We start from the raw sequence: 18981 nt of genomic DNA, 5'->3' as shown, positions 1-18981 counted from the left end.
AATTAGTAATGCAGTGAATTTCAGGAATAGATATGTGGTTTTCTTGGCAAGGTAAAGGTAACCATAGTTACAGGAGAGTTTCGGAGGGCCTGAGCCCAGCTTGGCGCCTGGTTTCACTGTGAAAGTTCGAATTATATAAATAGAAGCCTTTTAGATTTCTGCAGTCCCTACTATTATTATTATCAGAACATTTTGCTCCTAACAGACCTCGAGTCCAGTGCCATGAGTCCCAGATGTTTCTCAACACATATATGAAAAGAATTTTGGTCCTGACTTATGACCTGATTAAATCATAGCCAGGCATTTGGTCTCTCTGGAGCAGGATGTGTGGGAGATTGAGATGTGAAATATGTACAGCTTGCAGAAACATTTTCATCGTTGAATGTCCTTAGTGCCCTTCTTAACAATTTGTACATTCTTCAGACTTTGAACAATTCCATAATTGGATTTCTTGTAACTTTCCAGATCTTGTTGTGATCTAAAGATTTAAATCTAATTAACCGATCAAAAGTTCATCAGGCTGAAGTAATATGGCACCAAAATAAACAGAAATTTAAGTCCCTGCACAAGAAAGTGTAACTTCACAGAAGGGATGTGCCTTTGTTCAACTGAAGTGTTTTGACTGATTTGTACTGACATTTATTAATGAAGAAACTTTCCAAATTAACTTTGAAAATATTCTTATGGTCCATAGCTGAGGTAGGTCTGTGTAATATTTTGACTGGAGAGATACTGTGACTAAAATACCAGGGACTTAGAGCTGATTACATCTTGCCAGAAAAAAACTCTGTCCTAGCAAAAAACTGCACTGAAAAGGACACATGTTGACAAAAATTCTATTTGTGACTGACAAGGCTCTTTGCCGATGGAAGAGCTTGATCTCATGACTTTTATGATTCTGAAGTAGGTGTATTTTCTGAGTGTCCAAATTCAGTACAGTTCAGTGTTCACCATTTTGGGTTGACATTTTTTCATCTTAAAAACCAAAAAACTCTAAGCCTGTCCAGGACTCTGCACAAAATTTCAGATGTTAGAGTGAAGGAGATGTGGCTAAGCACTGTATTAGAATTAAAATATAAAACAGAGGGGAAAAAACCCCATCCTTCATTTCTGAGCTGATATATGGCAGGGGAAGAAGAGATGGTAGACTAGGAAAGTCTGAAAAATGTGGTATTTGCAGTTCTTATGTACTAGTGTTTTTCAACTTCCTAGAATCACTCAAAATAGAAGAATGGTTGAGGTTGGAAAAGACCTCTGGAGGTCTTGTCCAGGCAGCCCTGCTCAGGCAGGGCCACCTAGAGATGGTTGCCCAGAATCATATTCAAGGAGGAAGATCCAAAAACCTCTCTGGGCAACCTGTGCATGATCACCCTCACAGTGAAAAAGTGTTTCCTGATGTTCAGAGGGAACCTCCCATGTTTCAGTTTGTGACCATTGCCTCTGGTCCTGGCACTGGGCACTGCTGGAAACAGCCTGACTCCATCCTCTTTGCACCCTCCCATCAGGTATTAGTATACACTGATGGGTTCCCCCTGAGCTTCCTCTTCTCCAAGCTGAAGGCTCCCAGCTCTCTCAGCCTTTCCTCATGGCAGCAATGTTCCAGTCCCTTAATCATCTTAGTGGCCCTTCACTTGGCTCTCTCTAATATGCCCGTGTCTGTTTATGGGAAGCCCAGATTTGGACCCAGTACACCAGATGTGGCCTCATCAGCACTGAGGAGAGGAACAGGATCACCTCCCTCAACCTGTGGGCAATGCTTCTAATGCAGCCCAGGATATCATTAGAGAGGACTTCATCCTTCCTGAATATGAAATAGTTTCCAATTCTCTCTTTATTATAGCTTCAGACAAAAATTTCATAATTTTTTGCAAGACATTGACATCTTTGTCAACAGGTGTTTATAAATGTCACATGCACTAGACCACTGGATCAAAAGCAGTACCAGACTTTCTCTCTCTAAGGATACTTAGTTTTTTATTATGTTCCATGGGAAATAAAGTATATAGCTTTGTTACAAAGCTATTTACATTTTAAAATATAATTTACTTCAAAAAACAACCCCTTAAAAGTATAAAATGAAAAATATTTTTCTTTCCTTTGTAGAGAAAGGCAGAAACTATGAAGTCAGGACACCTTAATTCATGGATGGCGGAAATATTTTAAGCTTTTGTTTTCTAGTCAGGTACACGAGTATTGTCAGCCAAGTGCTGACACATGAAGAGCTACTAATCAAAATTTGATTTTCTTTCTCACTTCTAGTTTTCAAGAGTATTAAAAAACAGAGCTTGGCCTACCTTCAAACAAGCTAAGTCAAAGATTTCACCACTTCACAGCAGTGATTTCTGTCCAACCAATTGCCATATCAATGTGATGGAAGTGTCTTACCCTAAGACCTCAACTTCCCTTGGTAGTGCCTTTGGTGTACAGTTAGACAGCAGAAAACATTCTTCCCATGAAAAGGAAAATAAAAACACTGATCAAGGTAAGTCAGTTGAGCTTGTAAAAACTGCTTCCAGTGCTTCTGATTTATAGTCTTAAAAGGTTTAGGTTTATGGCCCAAATAGGAAAATTAAGGACAAGCTTTTGTGAAATCACCCTACTTTTGAAACCTTGGTTTATTTTAAAGCATAATAAAGGCTAGTCATAATTTCACAATAACTTTTTCCTAAATAGCTTGGCTTTGATATGCAAATAAAATGCAAAATTAAATAATTCGTGAAGTTTTAAGCAGGAAAGCATTCTAATATTTGCTATGTATTTTACTAGCTTCAAAATGTATTTTGAAAAAGAGATGATGATGTCATCTTTTTTAATTATTCCCAGGTAAACTGAATCCCATGATTTATGTCCAGCATACCATTACTACTATGGCTGCCCCTTCAGGACAGTCTCTTGGCCAGCAAGAGGGCCACGGTCTGAGGTACCTCTTAAAAGAAGAAGATTTAGAAACACAAGATGTCTATCAAAAATTGCTATTCAAATTACAAGCTGCACTGAAAGAGGTGGAAACATGTGTCTGTCAAATAGATGAGTAAGTAAATGTTAACATCTGGACTTGCCTTTAATTTTTCCATTGAAGATAATGATAAATCTGGATATTGTTTTTGTATAGTGTAGGAATCAGTGATGACCTCAGAAAGAATTGAAATAGGATAAAGAAGCTAAGTGTAGGTAATATTACATGTTTTTCCCAGCATCCTTGATTCTTTTTTTTTTCACAATTTAGTTTGTAGTTTTTCTCTAGAATATGGAAAAGCTAAATATTTTGCGTTGAGAAAAATGAGACACACACATCACCTAAAATTTCACTAAGAATGGAAACAAAGGGCAGAGGTATAAAAATAACTTTTATTGAACTCTTCGGGTAATGCTGAACAGTCCCACTGACGAATTTTTAGATAAGCATTGTTCACCTATAGGAAGAGTATTAATGTTTTAGACATTTTTCAAAAACAAATTGACCTTAATGAAGAACTGTGGATCTAGAGAGAGCCACCCTGTATTGGCTTGAATGTGGAAGACTCAGTCTCATCACAGTCTATCCTAATTCAGGACAAGGATTGATAACTTTCTTTTTCATTTGTGAGCTATGTGGGTTGACTGCTGGCTATTTGCTATCTTAGGATAAGGATGAAGAAGGTTAAGAAGTATTTCAGTTTTGAAAGATCCCACATGCAATGCAACTGTCAGAAATTATTATTTTGAAAATATAAGTAACATAAATTTTTGAGTTTAAAAGACCATCTCTCATGATCTTCAGTTTAGAAAAATAGTGCATCATTGTTTCTCATGTTATCTTGAAGATTGTAGAGTGATTTTGTAATGTCTTACATACTGCAATGGGAATGAATGCAGGAGTTGCATCAATATTTTTTAAAAAATGTTGTTTTCCCTGCCTTTAAGTAGATCTGCTAATTATCATGCTGAAGATGAAGTCAGTTACTTAAATTCACAATAATTTCAGTGCTTGGGTGCACTTAAAAATGACTGTCTGTAAAGCCTGTGTTGTTACTCTTCCTCAAGGAAGTCAGAGAATTGTGTGTGAAAGTTCAGTCAGTATTTCAGGAAGTTCCAGTTGTAGTCTGCCACACCGTTCCTTTCAATTCCCTTGAACCTGTGATGCAAAAGCACAGGAAATTCTGAGCCTTTCTTTCATATATATGTACATATAAATACACACACATGTATTTATGCATTGTGGGTACAGAAATATATATATGTATCTGTGCATATATTCATTTGGAAAGTCATACAGTTATGACAGTAAATGCGAGGGTTTACTTTTTTCTTTACTAAATTTCCTGTATGCTCACCTAGTAGCATGTCTTGTATAAGTTGCACAGATTTATTTAGCAAATTTTACCTTTGGCTATTTGTAAAAATGATACTTTTCATGCTTTATTCCTCATGGACTTTGAGTGCGCTGCCAGTATTTAATTACTGTGGAGAAAAGCAGTTCTATACAGGAAACAGAATAGCCAAGGGACCTACTTAAAAATGCTGAACAGGGAAGAGGGAAGCTGGGACTATTTGGGTGAGAGCAGTTCACAACTACATGGTATATTATATTACAACATAGTTAGAGCTACTGGTTAACTCTTGAGAGAAAAATTAGGACTACTAAAAAACAAAAGATAGAGTAATAAGATAGGATAATCCAACAGCTGTGCCTTAATTAGAAATATTTGTACTTGCAACAGATAGGAGGAAAAGCTTGCACATATTAATCCTTGAGTTTTTTATAAGGATAGTAGAACTTCTGTTTTCTGTTATGACATAACAACAATGAAATTGATGTCTTTATTTACAGAATCGCTTGTTATTATAAGGAGGATTGCAATAAGCAATCCTCATAATTATAATTTTCTCAAGACAGAAAATAGGAACGTAGTATCACAATTCTTAATTTATATGATATTATAGAAACATTGGACTGCTAAATGACTCTTCTATAAGTTAAGAAAAAACAAAACAAAAAAAGAAAAGTATATTTAAGCATGATTATTGGGAAGGGGTTGCATCCAGGTTTGGGGTTGTGTGTTTTAAACTCCCTGAATTTCTAAGAGCTCTCCAGTGAGCTCAGGAACTACCAGCTCCTGAACTCTGTTATCCAGAGTTCCAGCTTTCGTTCATGGTAGTTCAGCAAAAAATTTTTCCTTAGAAAAAGTGCCTGCCTGCTGAGAGAAAGGGACATGCTCCCTTAGGAAAAGCTCCAGCTACCTTAATCAGTCTTTTACTGAGCTCTTGGCAGAAGTGACTAAACAGTCACATAAAAGAAAAGAGTATAATAGACTGTCTGTGTCTTGACAAATAATTACTCAGGGGAAGATATTTTCAGGAGCTGAAATTGCAGTTCATTATGCTTGTTCCTTACTCCTGATTATTTTCTTGCAACAACTAAATCCACAAGAAGTTACCAGAATGAATCTTCCCAAAGCCCATTTTTACTTCTTGAAGTGGATGATAACAGTAACACAAGAACAAGCAGAAGTATAGATTAATCCTTGTTCTTATCTCATCTTCCAGCAGGCAGGACTACATGGTGTTCTTGAAATGGACCTTTTGGTTTAAGAGCACTGTTAGAATCATCTACCAGGAATTTTTCTAATTCCTTTTTGAAACCCTTTTATATTTTTGTATTCAGAAAATAAGTTTTACAGGTATGAAGAACTGATTTCTTAAGGTTTACACTTCCATAACACATTTATTTTAGGACAAGTTCAAGAGCACACATGATCTTAATGGACACATAGAGGGACACTGAATACTGATAAATATGGGCTCCATCTATCTTCCCTTCCTCATGGAATACTGCTAACCAGTGACTTAAGTGGTTTGAAGGAACTTAAGAGTTGTGATTTCACACTGATATGAAGTGTTAAGGCATCATGTAGCCCAAAAGATGTCAGTCTAGTGGATGGGTGGGTTTCAAGTCCAGTGAAATTATAACTTTAGTATCATTTTTGTATATTTTAGATACAGTTCAGTTCGGTATCTTTACCTATATATGGGCTAAATATCTGTCTGTTCCCTTCAGAAGTAAGAATTATGTGTAACAAAAAGATCTAACATAAGTTTGAATCTTATTGTGTATTTGGCAGAAACTTTGCCAGCTGACCACTCTGACAACTCCTTCAATAAAACCTTGCTACCGTGTCTAAGTAAAAAAGCTTAGTCCAGTGTCTTCTCATTTCAGATAGTTAGAAGGTAGTTTCTGCACGAAAAACGATACTTTTGAAATACAAATATGAGTTTGAAAATGTCATTCTAATGGAGTGTTTGAGCAATATGAATTAAAGGACAATTGCCCATTATAGCTGTTCTGATCTTGAAAGTAAATTAGAACATCTCAGTATGAGTTAATCACCCAATAATATGAATTTTTTGCTTCCAGTATATGTGCATGTTCTAAAAGTAGCAGTCTGAACTGTTCTCTCTTCTTGGCTAGATGTCACTTTTGTGCTCATCACAGACGCATGTATATTAATCATCAGTTTTACTGCTGATAATGTCTTAGACACTTTGAATGTCAGGAATTACATAGAGATGTTACTAAAGATCCTTAAAATGCCATAGTAAAATAGCTTGTGATGCAAACTGGCATGTCTAGTGCAGCAGTAATGAGGAAAAACATGTTTTTCATGTACAGTTTCTTTGGTTTGTTTTCTTAATTTGTGCTGAGAAGTACATAATTCATGTCTAGAAATAGTTATGTTAATATAAACTTTGACCGTAAGTGTCCAAAAATGTGCTTTATTTCTTCCCCAGTTGGAATCATTACCTTCATACACAATTGAGTATTTACTAGAGCTAATGGGTTTCACTGTTAGACTTTTTAGCAACAGAATCTGTCACTTCTTTCCCTTGTTTCAAATAGATACAGACTGAATTAAGATGTTCCCTTCACATATTATAGCCTAGTAGTTGGAGGATGATGAGAAATTTTGTCCTGTTGCTAGCTCACTTTTGAAAAACATGAATTTATCTTTTTTTGTTTGTTTGTTTGTTTCATAGCCTTCTTTCTTCGATAACATATTCTCCCAAATCAGAACGTAAAACGCCTGAGCCCTTAATACCAGCAGACAGTGATAATGAAAAGGGTGAAAGGAATGGGAAAAAAGTCTGTTTCAGTGTGACAGGTGATGAACAGGAAGATTCTGGTCATGATACCATCAGTAACAGGGATTCTTACAGGTAACTTTACTAATAATATTTTTATTTGTCTACTGAATCAAACTTGGAGGTTTATATACTATCGAGTGTTTGTGAAGACTATCAGAATATAGTGATTCTGACTTTTCTAACAGAGAAATAACTAGCCTCAAGATGTGTAAACTAAACTTTTATGTGTACAGATTAATTATTAGATCTTAGTATCCCAAACCTTTTTAGAATATCACAATGGGAGGTATAAAGCTTCACTTTAGGTTACCAGTCTTATAAAAAACAGAAATATCTTGGTTGATTATGTCCAACAACAGTTTAAATATCTGCCATGGAAAGCAAGATGACAGAGCCGCCACTTTTCCTGATCTAAAGAAAAAAAATATTCTGTTTTTTGGCATATATTCCTCACCTTCTTTCACTCTAAATATTGTAGCATCAATTCACCTCTAGAATTCAGAATGCATCACTTTTTCCTTTTCAAAATTCTTTGTATTTTTGTTCACAGTAAGAGTAATTATAGCAAGTGTGGTTCTTACATAGATTATATTCTGTTTCTTCGAGGGAACTGATTAGCTACATGATCTAAAATCTAAATAACAACTTTAGCTGCAAGTAAAGTAAGGGTTTATTATTTGTTCATTATCATAGTTCATTATTATTCTCAGAAAGTAGAGTCTCAGTAGGGTCATAATTTTTCTACAGAAAAATTGCTGAGATGTGTTTCATAAGCTGATACTTGATTACTGCAGCCTGGTAGATAGGAACTCTTTGTCAGAGTAGAAACAGAAATATACACATAATTTTGAACAGAAATAAATGTAGAGATAATTTGCACAGATCAGTCTTTATCTTACTCACAAGAAAAGTGCTGTTTCAGCAGAAGCCCATTTAGGGGTTTCTGCATGTCTGTGATGTGTCAAACTGACTAAGGAGGAGCTGCTCCAGTGGTATGCACTTGCTCCTGTTAGGACGTTTCCCAGGTAGCATAAGATTTGTATAAGGAGAAAGAAGGTGTATCTCAGGCCATGAGTGTCTCTTTGTTGAAAATATTTTCTTTATTCTGGTTCCAGTAATTTATAGTCCATTCTGGCTGTTTAGGAATAATAAAATCTATGGTTCCATATGCAGAATAATCATAAAATTTGTGCATTTAGGACAAGTGTTGAAGTGAGATTGGGCTGTTTTGTTTCTTTGCTTAAATAATTATAATAGTCAACACTTAAAATCTCCAGATCCCATAATGCCACAGTGGTTATTATTAGAAATGTTAGGCTAATTTCTGCCATTAGAATACTCCTATTTTATCTCCTTCTAAACCTTATAATACACCATAATAAACATGCAGAATGATACAGCAAATACATCTAATCTGTTTCTCATTTTCCTGTGTTTTATTTTCTCATGCTCTGCACAATCCAGTTTTAATTAACCTTCATCTTCCCTTTGGAGACTTTACTAAGTGAATAGAGTTAGTTAAAAACATTTCTTAATATCCAGCCAGAAATTTCTAATACTCCTTGGGACTGTTCACCCTCTATTAGGAACATGTTGTTACTGATGTCTTTTCATCTGCTTAATGGTTATGATAGTAATTATATCATATTGCTTCATTTAAAAGTTTATCCTATTCCCTTACCTCATTGATTTCAGGTCCAAAACATATACCTTAGCCAGGAAATGTAAGTCTGTATGCCTAAATTAGTAAAAGGTTACCTCTGTATCTACAAAAATAAAGAAAACAACTAGAGAGCACATGGGTACATGTATAACTGCAGCAGTATATGAAGTATGGATATGTATATCTTGGTGAATGGGTACACCCAATTCATAAAACAAAAGCCAGAACATTACATATGAACATCCCTTAGGTACACTTCTACATTATCGTATATTCATTTGGGTTTTTAAGACTCTCTCTTCTGGATGATTACTTATGCATTTCCTGCACTGAAACTAAATGATCTTCATGTGGCTAAGTAACTCTGAAGATTGTGAATTCAGATTTATCTTCATAGGATTTTTAGTACAAAAGTGTATGTTTTACTCTTGTTTTGCTGCTGAAGTAGGTATATTCTCCATGTATTTTCTATGCAGAACAATTTATTTTGAGAGAAAAGAGAAGAAAAAAACTACAAATTTTAATCCCCAAATCTCCTTACTAGACCAATGTGAGTGACATATTGTATGCATAAAAGTTTTAGCTGAAACCACAGATGTAAATGTCTATACATTTCTAGAAAAATGAACAGCTGGAAAAAATGGGATCATAAACTATCTTTTGGCTGGCAAGGAAAATAGTTTGTAATTTGAGTTTTAGGGCTACTCAAATGGATCAAATCTCTTGTAAACCCATTGTGGGACACTATTTTGCAATTTGTAAAGTCTTGACATTTATATTAGCTATGGACCAGGAGTAAATGTAGAGTCACTAAAACATTTTAGGCCACAGTTTCAATAACTGCAATTTGTGTAATAAAAGTTAGTTGTTTTGCATTGAAAGTGTGTATTACCATTTTGGAAGTAACTGTTCATCTACAAGGTGAAGGGAGACAATTGAAGCATCTATTTTGGGAATCTGGTCTTCTCAGTCCTACTAGGATTGCAAATTAAATGATAGCCTAAGCACAGGGATCTTTATTGTGTATGAAGAATTACACAGATCACCTCTTCATTAAATTTAAGAGAGGGAAAAGGAAAAAAATTCCATAACTTTGTTGCGGAGTCTGTTAAAGGACATAACTTTATTTCTTTTTTTGTTTTGTGTTTTATTTTCAAGCGATTGCAACAGCAATAGGAACTCCATTGCCTCTTTCACCAGCATTTGTAGCAGTCAGTGCAGTTCTTATTTTCACAGTGATGAAATGGATTCAGGTATGTTTAGAAAAGTCAGCTATGAATCTGTCATCTGTTGCTTTTATTCAATTTTATTATTTTAATTTGCATGGCAGTTTTATTGTTTTAGTTTTAAAAATTGCATCCTCCTTCATAATAGAAGTGCACAATCTCACTTCTGCCTAGCTAGTGCTGCACTTAAGAGTCCATCTGTGAGAGAGATGCAACGTACCAGTGTCTCTGTGAATCAACTCTATTAGAAGAGCTCTTGGAGGCACTGCTTTTAATGTCTTTCATGTCTTGACCTTGACAGTGCATTATGTTGCACAGAGCAAGGAGCATTTTAGGTGAGCGTGGAATGCTCTTCCGGCCTGTGTCAGCACCCAGAGGGCAGGATATGGCTGTGTATGTTTGTAGGAAGGAATGTGAGACCACATAGAAGCACATTCTTGTTTATGCCGTGACAAATTGAATTTAAATAAATGCAGCTGCTAATAGGAATGAGATGGGATTTAACTGCATGGAGTACAAGGTCATATACTCAGGGAGTAATAATAAAAAAAATATTTGCTCTAAGCTGGGAGTTTATCATTTGAGAATGACTTAGGAAAAGAAAGAACTGGGCGTATTAATTGAATATGAGCCACCAGTGAGACTTGGACATAGAGAAGGCAAATTTTTATTGCTGGTTGTACCAGGAAAAGTATTTTCAGTTGGGACAGGAAAGTATTAAGACATTATGCAAGGTATCTGAGATAGCTTGTGAATAATGCAGAATAATGTGAGTAAGGCAGAATTTAATTTCCAGAAATGATAATCTTACAGAGCTGAGCAAATACAGAGGAAAGGATGAAGGACATAGAGAACTGTTCATAAAAGAGAAGACCCAGGGTCTGGATCTTCAACTTAAAATATAAATGAGCTGATATCTGCTGTGCAACATCAAACTGTAGTACCAACTGAGGTGCCTAAAATAATATATCTGTGCTAGCCAAGAACAGTATGGTGTTCAAGATGATAAACACTGCTGCTCAGTGAAACTCCCACTCTTTGGATGACTTAATTTTCTCCTAGTTCCAAAGCTAACCTGGCTAACTCCAGATCAGTGCTCTTGGGCACCATGCTCCATCTGATGCAATTAAAATCCTGTCAAGGGGTATAGCTGCTGACTGTAAGGGAAGCTAAAGGAGCTGAAAAAACCCTCAAGAAAGAGAAATGCTGTATAAGTATTTCAGTGACATAAGAATGATGTGTCTGGATTGACCATGAATATGTTTGGATTATAAATTATCAAGTGGCTACTTCTTATATGTCACTGTACCATCAAGTAGGAAAACCAGTTTTAGCTCAGTTTCTCTCAGTTTTTGAAAGAGTTTGGCTTGCATCACCTGTTGTCTGAGAGAGCACGTGACAATACAATGACCTAAAAGAGTCTTTCTCCTTTGCACACTCTTAGGAAATTATGTGGTATGTGCTACTAAAAACTTATATGAAATACAGGATTTGATGTTGTATTTTTGTTGAATTACTAAATTCTCATAACCATTTAACTAGTAAGATCATTAAGACAGTTCATTGTCTGTGGAGTCCCTGTGGAAACTTTACGGTGAATGCATTTCAGTGACTTTGTGGTTTGCTACATTATATTTACACTACTTAGCTGTTTAGTATGTTCTCCAGCATAAAAGAATCGTGTGTTCTGGTCATAGGATGGTTGAGGTTTGAAGGGACCTTTAGGGATCATCCAGTCCAGTCCCCTCCTCAAGCAGGCTCAAGTAGAGCAGGTTTTCCAGGACCTTGACCACTTGGGCTTTGAATAGGGTCCTTTCTTTAAGAGCTATTTCTGTATTATTGAGTGACTAGTAAATGCAAAGTAGGGAGTACAGTTACTATAATCCTGAAAGACATCAGTCTGTGTGCAAAGCAAATTATCGAAAAAGCTTTGGTAAAACATTCTGTAACTTATGAACAGTTTTTCATTTTAAAATATTTTTTAGGCGATGAGCTTCCCATAAGTGTTCGAATCTCCCATGATAAACAGGACAAGCTTCATAGCTGCTTGGAGCATCTTTTTGGTCAAGTATGTGATTATTTTCCTTGGCTTTGATACTAATGTCTGTGTTTGAGCTAAGATGTCTTTAGAAAATACTTCTTTTTCTTTTTACTTTTGCTTTCCACTGTTTACTGGGATGGTATGTATTTACTAATTTTCCTTCAGTTTTCTGTAAATAGTCCAAACCTGCAATTTAAACAGGTCCTTAAATTTAGTCTAACATTCCCTAGCTTGTTACTTTAACTAGACCCAATAGGTAAGAAAGAATCCAAAGTTGCTTGCTTGTAGTCATATTTCTTAAAGAAAGAATTTCTGATTGTTGCTGTAAAATACATCTTTCTCACAGAACCTTGATCCCAACAGGTTGATTCAATTGTCAGTCTTCTGAAAGGACCAGCTGTGATGAGGGCCTTTGAACAGACAAAATACTTTACACCGGGTCGAGGCCTCCAAGGTAACATTTAATTCTAGCTATCAGAATCAAAAGGCAGCTTAAAGAGGGCATGGATATGGCTATCCACTCCTTAAGCTGGGTGTTAACGAACTGATTTTGCTTAATCTTGGTGTATTCTGCAAAAATTGATTGTTGAAATTCATGTTAAGTAGATCTTAATTCTTAGTTAAAAACTGGCTTCTTACACTTTTATTGCACAATGTATGAAAGGATTTCAGGTTTGTTGGAAATTTCAACTGAATTGTAGACTCTGAACTGACTAGCATTGCTGAGGTTTTTGCAGCAAGAAGCAGGTTTTGTATATTGCAGGTGTTTTTATTACAGTTTTGCCTCAACTACTGAAGCCATTCCTGATCTGTTTTATTACTAGTGCTAGATTTTTATTTTTTTTGTAGTTATATTATTTTTGAAGCTGATTTATAAATAATTTGTGAGTGTAAATTTATAGTCACAGAAGTATTTATGCCAAATATATGCTTATGTAAGTATTACTAGTTGCTTAAAAAAATATCCTGTAGGTAAATTCAGATACTCTACCAACACTTCTTGCATAGTTACCAAAGTGTATAAATAGGTATCTGGTGGTAGTCATAAGATCGTGATGAAAAATACAAAGGTCTTCTTTTGGTGAACTGAGTTAAAAAAAAAAAAAGAAAAATGTTCAGCAGGAAACTAAAAGTTGTATTAATATGTATAAGAAGTTTATTAATCCTACATGTCTGTTGGCAAAGAAAACTGATTTTAGATGGCCAGAGGGTAGTAAGAGGGTAGTACAGAGTGTATAGAGATCTCACTGAAATCAACAGCGCATAATTACTGTACCCCAATTATTTTTGGGGGTTTTTTTGGATTTTTTTGTTGTTTCCAATTTTGGGATTAAGATAATGGAGATGAACCTAGAGCAGGGTCACACAACAAAATGTGGTATAATAAATGTACAGTTAGACACAACATATCAGATATGTTATTCTTGATCTGCATCATCTTTATGAACTGCAATTATTTGAAAGATAGACTAGCAATAAGTAATTTTGGTTTAAATTTAATTTTCTGATTGAAGTAATTTTGCCTCTAAAAGTTCCAGGGTCCCACTTATTCCAAGGAAACATGCACCTTCCATGTTATGTACCTGGTTCAGAAAGAATCATGTTTGGGAATGCTGCTCATTCTCGCCTCAGACTAAGTAGGGAGCTTAGATGTTAGACCTATCACCATAGCTTTAACTAGAGTTAAATAAGTTGACAAATCCTTGAACAGTGAAAACATTTAGGAAGAAATAATGTCTTATTGTGGCTTTCTCAGGAGATTTAAGCAGAAAAATATTATTTTTATCCTTGCTTAGAGTTTCAGCAGGAAATGGAACCAAAGCTTAACTGTCCAAAGAGGCTACGACTCCACATCAAGCAAGACCCTTGGAACCTTCCCAGCAGCGTCCGGAGTCTTGCCCAGAATATCAGAAAATTTGTTGAAGGTTAGTAAGAACAACATGATCATAACTAAACACTTGATTAATGATACAGAGCCAAGGGAGGGGAAAGAAAGGGAAGAGATACAACTGCTTCATGATGCTGTTAGGCAAGATTTGCTGAACCCGATGTAGTCTACAGGACTTCTTTGCATTCTTAATGACAAGGTTAGCAGAGTTTATCTCAGCTGTCTTGTGCTTACACTATAGACTTCAGATGCTGTAGAGAAAATAGTCTCCTGACAACTGAAAACAAAGGAACCATATGTTGCATATGGTAGGTCATTTCAGTTGCTGCTGAAGTCCAGTGGGCTTGACTGATTTGTCACAGAACTTCATGGAACTGATACCCCAAATTGAGGTTTTTCTTGAAATTAAACTCGATTTTCCACTATCTTAAATGGAAAGATGAAAACTCTGCAGGACAGCTTTTGTCCTATATCTTGGTATTCTCTGTCTTTGTCTGGACAGAGACATTATCCCTCTGTCATTATCCCTCTGAAGTCACGCTCCCACTTTTGCCATAAAGCCACGATCTTCACTTAATCCATCCCAACTGATGCTATCACTCCTCCTCCCTCCCACTACTGTCTAGAAGTTACCAACTACTCCTCCTCTTTACCACCAAGTACTCTGCTCCTCTTCACCATCAAGTGGCAATGTGAACTGAGGTTTTCTGCTTTCTTCCATCTTCATAAGAAAACAACTGGAATTTCCTCTCCAGAAAATCTTACCTGTAATTTCTGCTTTATTTCCTGTGCTGTTTGCTGAAGAAACAGAAAAATGAGCAAAATTATTTTGATACAAACTCTTGTACTAGGAGTCTGTGTAGTAACAAAAACTTATGTTGGGTCTAGCTTTAAATTATTTGTGTGTGTTTAGCTTCTTCTGTTTTGTGGGCTAATTTCCATGGTGTCCCATAAAAAAACTGCTAAATATGAGATCACTGGAAAAGAACTTTGTGATAAGTTTTATTAAGATAAATTTTCTAAAACCAACCAGCCAAACCAAACAAACTCCTCCCTCTCTAACTTTTGATATTTCTGATTTCAGATACAATCATATTTTCAGACCCTGTGTTAGAAAACTGGAAAAAACAGTCACATAAATATCTCCTCTTTCTGGAGTCAATCACAGTGGGTTGACTCTCTGATACTAGGAATACTTCTTTTAGTTTAATTTTGGCTGTCACTGAGTGAATATTTTAATAAATATTTTTGAATCCTTTCTTTCTACAGGCCTGTCTTCATCCTAAGCCAAATTATATTCGAGTATTAATCAGAGTTTCTTTCACAGCTGATGAGGAATGGAAATGTGTCTTCAACAGTCCTTCCTTGCACCCTTTCTGAAGCTTAGCTTACCAGACCATTTTCACGTAACTTGTTTGCCCATTAATAAAATTAGTAGACCTAACCCATTTTAACATTGGTCATATTCCCTCAATATTGAGCTGAGATTATTCAAATAAATTTGAGGTTAAATCTACACAAAATTTTGTGGGAGAGTTCACCAAGATCCAAATGATTTGCTGCTTCTCTATAATACAAATATTTTTTTTTTTAATATACTACTGTAATGTAATAGTGCTATTTATCAGAAAAATCTTGATGTTTACAGAACAATAAAACTGTTGGCATTTTCTAGCGTTTTACAAATAAGGACGAAACATTGTTTCTGTTAATGAATTACAGTAACTAACTGTTGCAGCTGACATGCTTGTGAATGGTGCTTGGTTCAGAGAGCTAAATAGTAAAAGACATTATTCTTGTGCTGTTCAAGAGCATCACACACTCTGCCTTACCTTCTCTCCTCAATGTATATCAAAAGATATCTGCGAGTTTTAAATATTGTTGGCTCTCCCTTTCTGTCCATGACATCTGAGCTTTTGTCAGAGATTTACAAGTGGCTTCTGTGCCATCATCTTACCCAAATACATGGGTTTACAGGTAAAATCTTAGGTCGTTTATTCACCATCAGTCTTTATATCTTTCTAGTCTCTTACAGGTTTTTTTCCATTGATTTGATTCCTATTCCACTGCCATCATGTCCCAAACTGGGATCACTAACGCCTCTTCCTGAGAAGCACTCTGGGGAATCATGATCCACATCTTCACTGTAAATTTGATTTTCCTGGGGGCCAATGAGCTGGTGTGATGTAATCGATACCTGAAAGCCTGTGTTCTTGTGGCTTCCCTGACATGAATAGAATGAAGAAGAAATAGGGGAATGGAAGTGAATAATTGCTTCTCAAGCCTTAGTTTCCAAGGCATGTTTGGACAGGTACATGTAATTCAGCGTTGAAAAGATTCAGAGCAGAATTATTCCCCTCGGGAAATTTTGGGAGACTGCTATGATTTAGGCAGGCTTAGGCTTATATAAATTAAACTTGAGACACAACCAGCAGCTGGATTTAACTGAAATCAGATGAGCATGAAACAGGGTTAAAAATATTTTAAACAGCTAAATTTTCCCTTCATATCTTCATTTCTTGATTTTTCCTTTCCAGTCTTGCCATCCTACATTGTGTTCACAAATGGTCAGGATACCTAGGAGAACCAATAGTACTGCCCTGAGCTATTTCTGACTGAAAACCCAACACATGGTACAGAGTCCTCTCCCATTTCCCCTCGTATTTGCCTAATTCAGAAAAAAACCAGAAGATGTCACCTCATTTGACTGTTTAGTTGGGCTTCTGAGAACAAGTTGAATAATATCTTGAGATTTTAGAAGAGTCTTCCTGTTGGTTTATAAGTAGGAGGCAATATTTTGATAATTGAGGAAAGCAGATATATTTGTCTCTTCTAGCAGGTTTAAGAGAGGTCAAAGGAGACCACAGATACAACTTCATTCACCTGGGGGGAAAAATTTTAATTAAAACCTCCTGTTATTATAAATATATTTAAGCATTATTGATCAATGCTAAAGTAAGGATGAATGCTTTCTTTTTATGCAAATATCACAGGCTATTGTAATTTTTTATTCATTGTTCTATTGCACTGCACTATTAGGTTAAATTGATTAGTGCTTTAAAGCAGAAGGAGACATGGGAGCCCCACAAAGATGAGATATTTAAAGTCCTAGATATTAAGATTATTTTTATTTACTTAGTTAAAAAACAGGAAGAAGTGGGAAAACTCAGACTGCCTTGACGATGATTGCTCTGGTCTGTCAGTTTTCTTTTTATTAGTATTGGAATTAGAAGAAAAATTTAAAAAAAATTAAAAAAACTTAAAAATTAAAAAAATTAAAAATTAAAAAATTAAATTGCACCGATTAAAAAAAAAAAAACAAGCAGAAAAAAACACAACCAAAGCTTCCTTGACAGAAAGTGTATGTAGAGATTGCTTTGACTCATTTCATTTGCCCTACTGTATCATTAGAGAAAGAAAAATTTTCTATGATTACTGCAAAAGGCAGCCCTAGAAGGCTAATCTAGTTGTTAGAGTTGAAGAGTTCTCTGAAATAGCATGCAGATTCTAGGGGGATTTATCTGGAGATGAGTAACTAAAGAAAAGAATGAAGTTATTTCTTGGAGTGACTGGGCCTACTAAATTGTTAAACCAGTAAAGCTAAAGATGCGTTGTTGGTGCAGGTAGATCTTTGAAGATGGAGTGCTTGATTTTAGTGGAGAGAGCAGAAGTCAGGGCAGGAAATGAACAGTCACTCAGTAGAGAAAGAATAATGTAGGCACATGATTCTTTGTCTGTGTCAGATACGTAACATGGGAATCAGAAAGCACATGAGGAAAAGCTGGGGAATGACTAGTAGGAACCAGGAAAATGAACAAGATGGATGGAAAGAGAGGGACTCAACAACAGAAAGCTGTAAACAGAACAAAGAAAGGAAACATTTCTGTAGTTGCTTTTTCCCAAAGAAAAAAAGGTAAGATTTTTGGTCAAAAGCAGAGATGTTTTAAAGCAAGCCGTATTTCTAGTCAGCTAGTCATGTAACTACATGAGGAAGTGCAGTTGTTTTTCTAGCACAGTAATTTCAAGTTTAAACAGGAAATACAATAAAATTGAGAAAGTTCACATCTATTTTAATTTAAATTAGGGGTGAGGCATTTGTACCTTTCAGTCATTGAAGGTATAAAAAAATGTTTGTCAATTTAAATCATAAAACTTGCAGTGCAAACCCCAGTCTTATTTTTAAAATATTTTCAGATGTGAAAAACAAAACTAAAATCTAGCATTTCCTGGAAACGATAAGAGTAGCAGAATAATGTGGGTTATTTAAATAAGGTGCAAAAGAATATTTAAAAATAAAAGAAGCTGAAGGCATCTTGCATTACAAATCATAATCTAAAGAGAAATTGGTGGGGAGTTATTTCTTTCCATACAACATGTAGCAAGAAGTAGTGAGAACTTCCATATTTGTTGAAAAGCAAATGATTGACGTCCAAGGTTCAATTCTAACCCCAGGTAAGTCTCTATACAAATAACCTAAAAATACTCTTTTGCCTGTGGGTATATTTTGAAACATACAAGACTGACGGCAGTGCTAGAGTTGCAGTGTCCTGTAATTTTCGCATAAGCAGGAAATCATTATTTATAGGTACCTCAAATGCTTTTGAATTCAGAGATCCAACAAATCTTATGTAAAACAAGCTGCAATTAATAGCCTCAGTGTATCTACATTATTCAAATAAAAACTATATTTCTCTATTTTCAGTTACTAAACCATGTTCAGGTTCCAAGATGCCAAGTTATTTTTCTCTGTAAGTTATGTGGGTTTTTTTCAAAAGACAGAAGGCTAAGGCTAAGGCAAAGATAGAGACCTTGCAGATTTCAAGAATAACCAGTAATTTTAAATGTTTTGGTGTTTGTATTTGAGATACTGTGGGCTCGTACTTCAGGAGCATGCGCACTGCCACTTCATTTTGCAATGTGTGCACGGTTAAAGACCAGGATTGAAAGGTTTTCTTCTTTTTCCAGCCTGGTCACCGCTGGGGAAGATTCTGGCTTTTCATAGATACGTTCAAGTAGGGGGAAACACACATTAACAAATTTT

The 18981-nt window shown here is 35.6% G+C and overlaps 1 protein-coding gene across 4 annotated transcripts in view; it reads left to right on the top strand.

The window, feature by feature from the left end:
* The window catches only part of PREX2 (phosphatidylinositol-3,4,5-trisphosphate dependent Rac exchange factor 2), a 172455-nt gene that overhangs the window by 95896 nt on the left and 57578 nt on the right, over positions 1-18981 (top strand). For all 4 annotated transcript variants that reach the window (XM_027698859.1, XM_027698772.1, XM_027698933.1 and 1 more), the window contains 7 exons: positions 2260-2482; positions 2824-3031; positions 7015-7194; positions 9944-10038; positions 11997-12079; positions 12416-12506; positions 13849-13977. In XM_027698859.1, the coding sequence (XP_027554660.1) occupies positions 2260-2482; positions 2824-3031; positions 7015-7194; positions 9944-10038; positions 11997-12079; positions 12416-12506; positions 13849-13977 (1009 nt within the window). The remainder of the gene's footprint in view (positions 1-2259; positions 2483-2823; positions 3032-7014; positions 7195-9943; positions 10039-11996; positions 12080-12415; positions 12507-13848; positions 13978-18981) is intronic.

The sequence above is a fragment of the Neopelma chrysocephalum genome, unplaced genomic scaffold (assembly GCF_003984885.1).
Source record: "Neopelma chrysocephalum unplaced genomic scaffold, ASM398488v2 Primary Assembly neopelma1_22, whole genome shotgun sequence".
Taxonomy (NCBI): Eukaryota; Metazoa; Chordata; class Aves; order Passeriformes; family Pipridae; genus Neopelma; species Neopelma chrysocephalum.
Note: the sequence above shows the minus strand (reverse complement) of the source record. Positions and strands in the feature narration are given on the sequence as shown.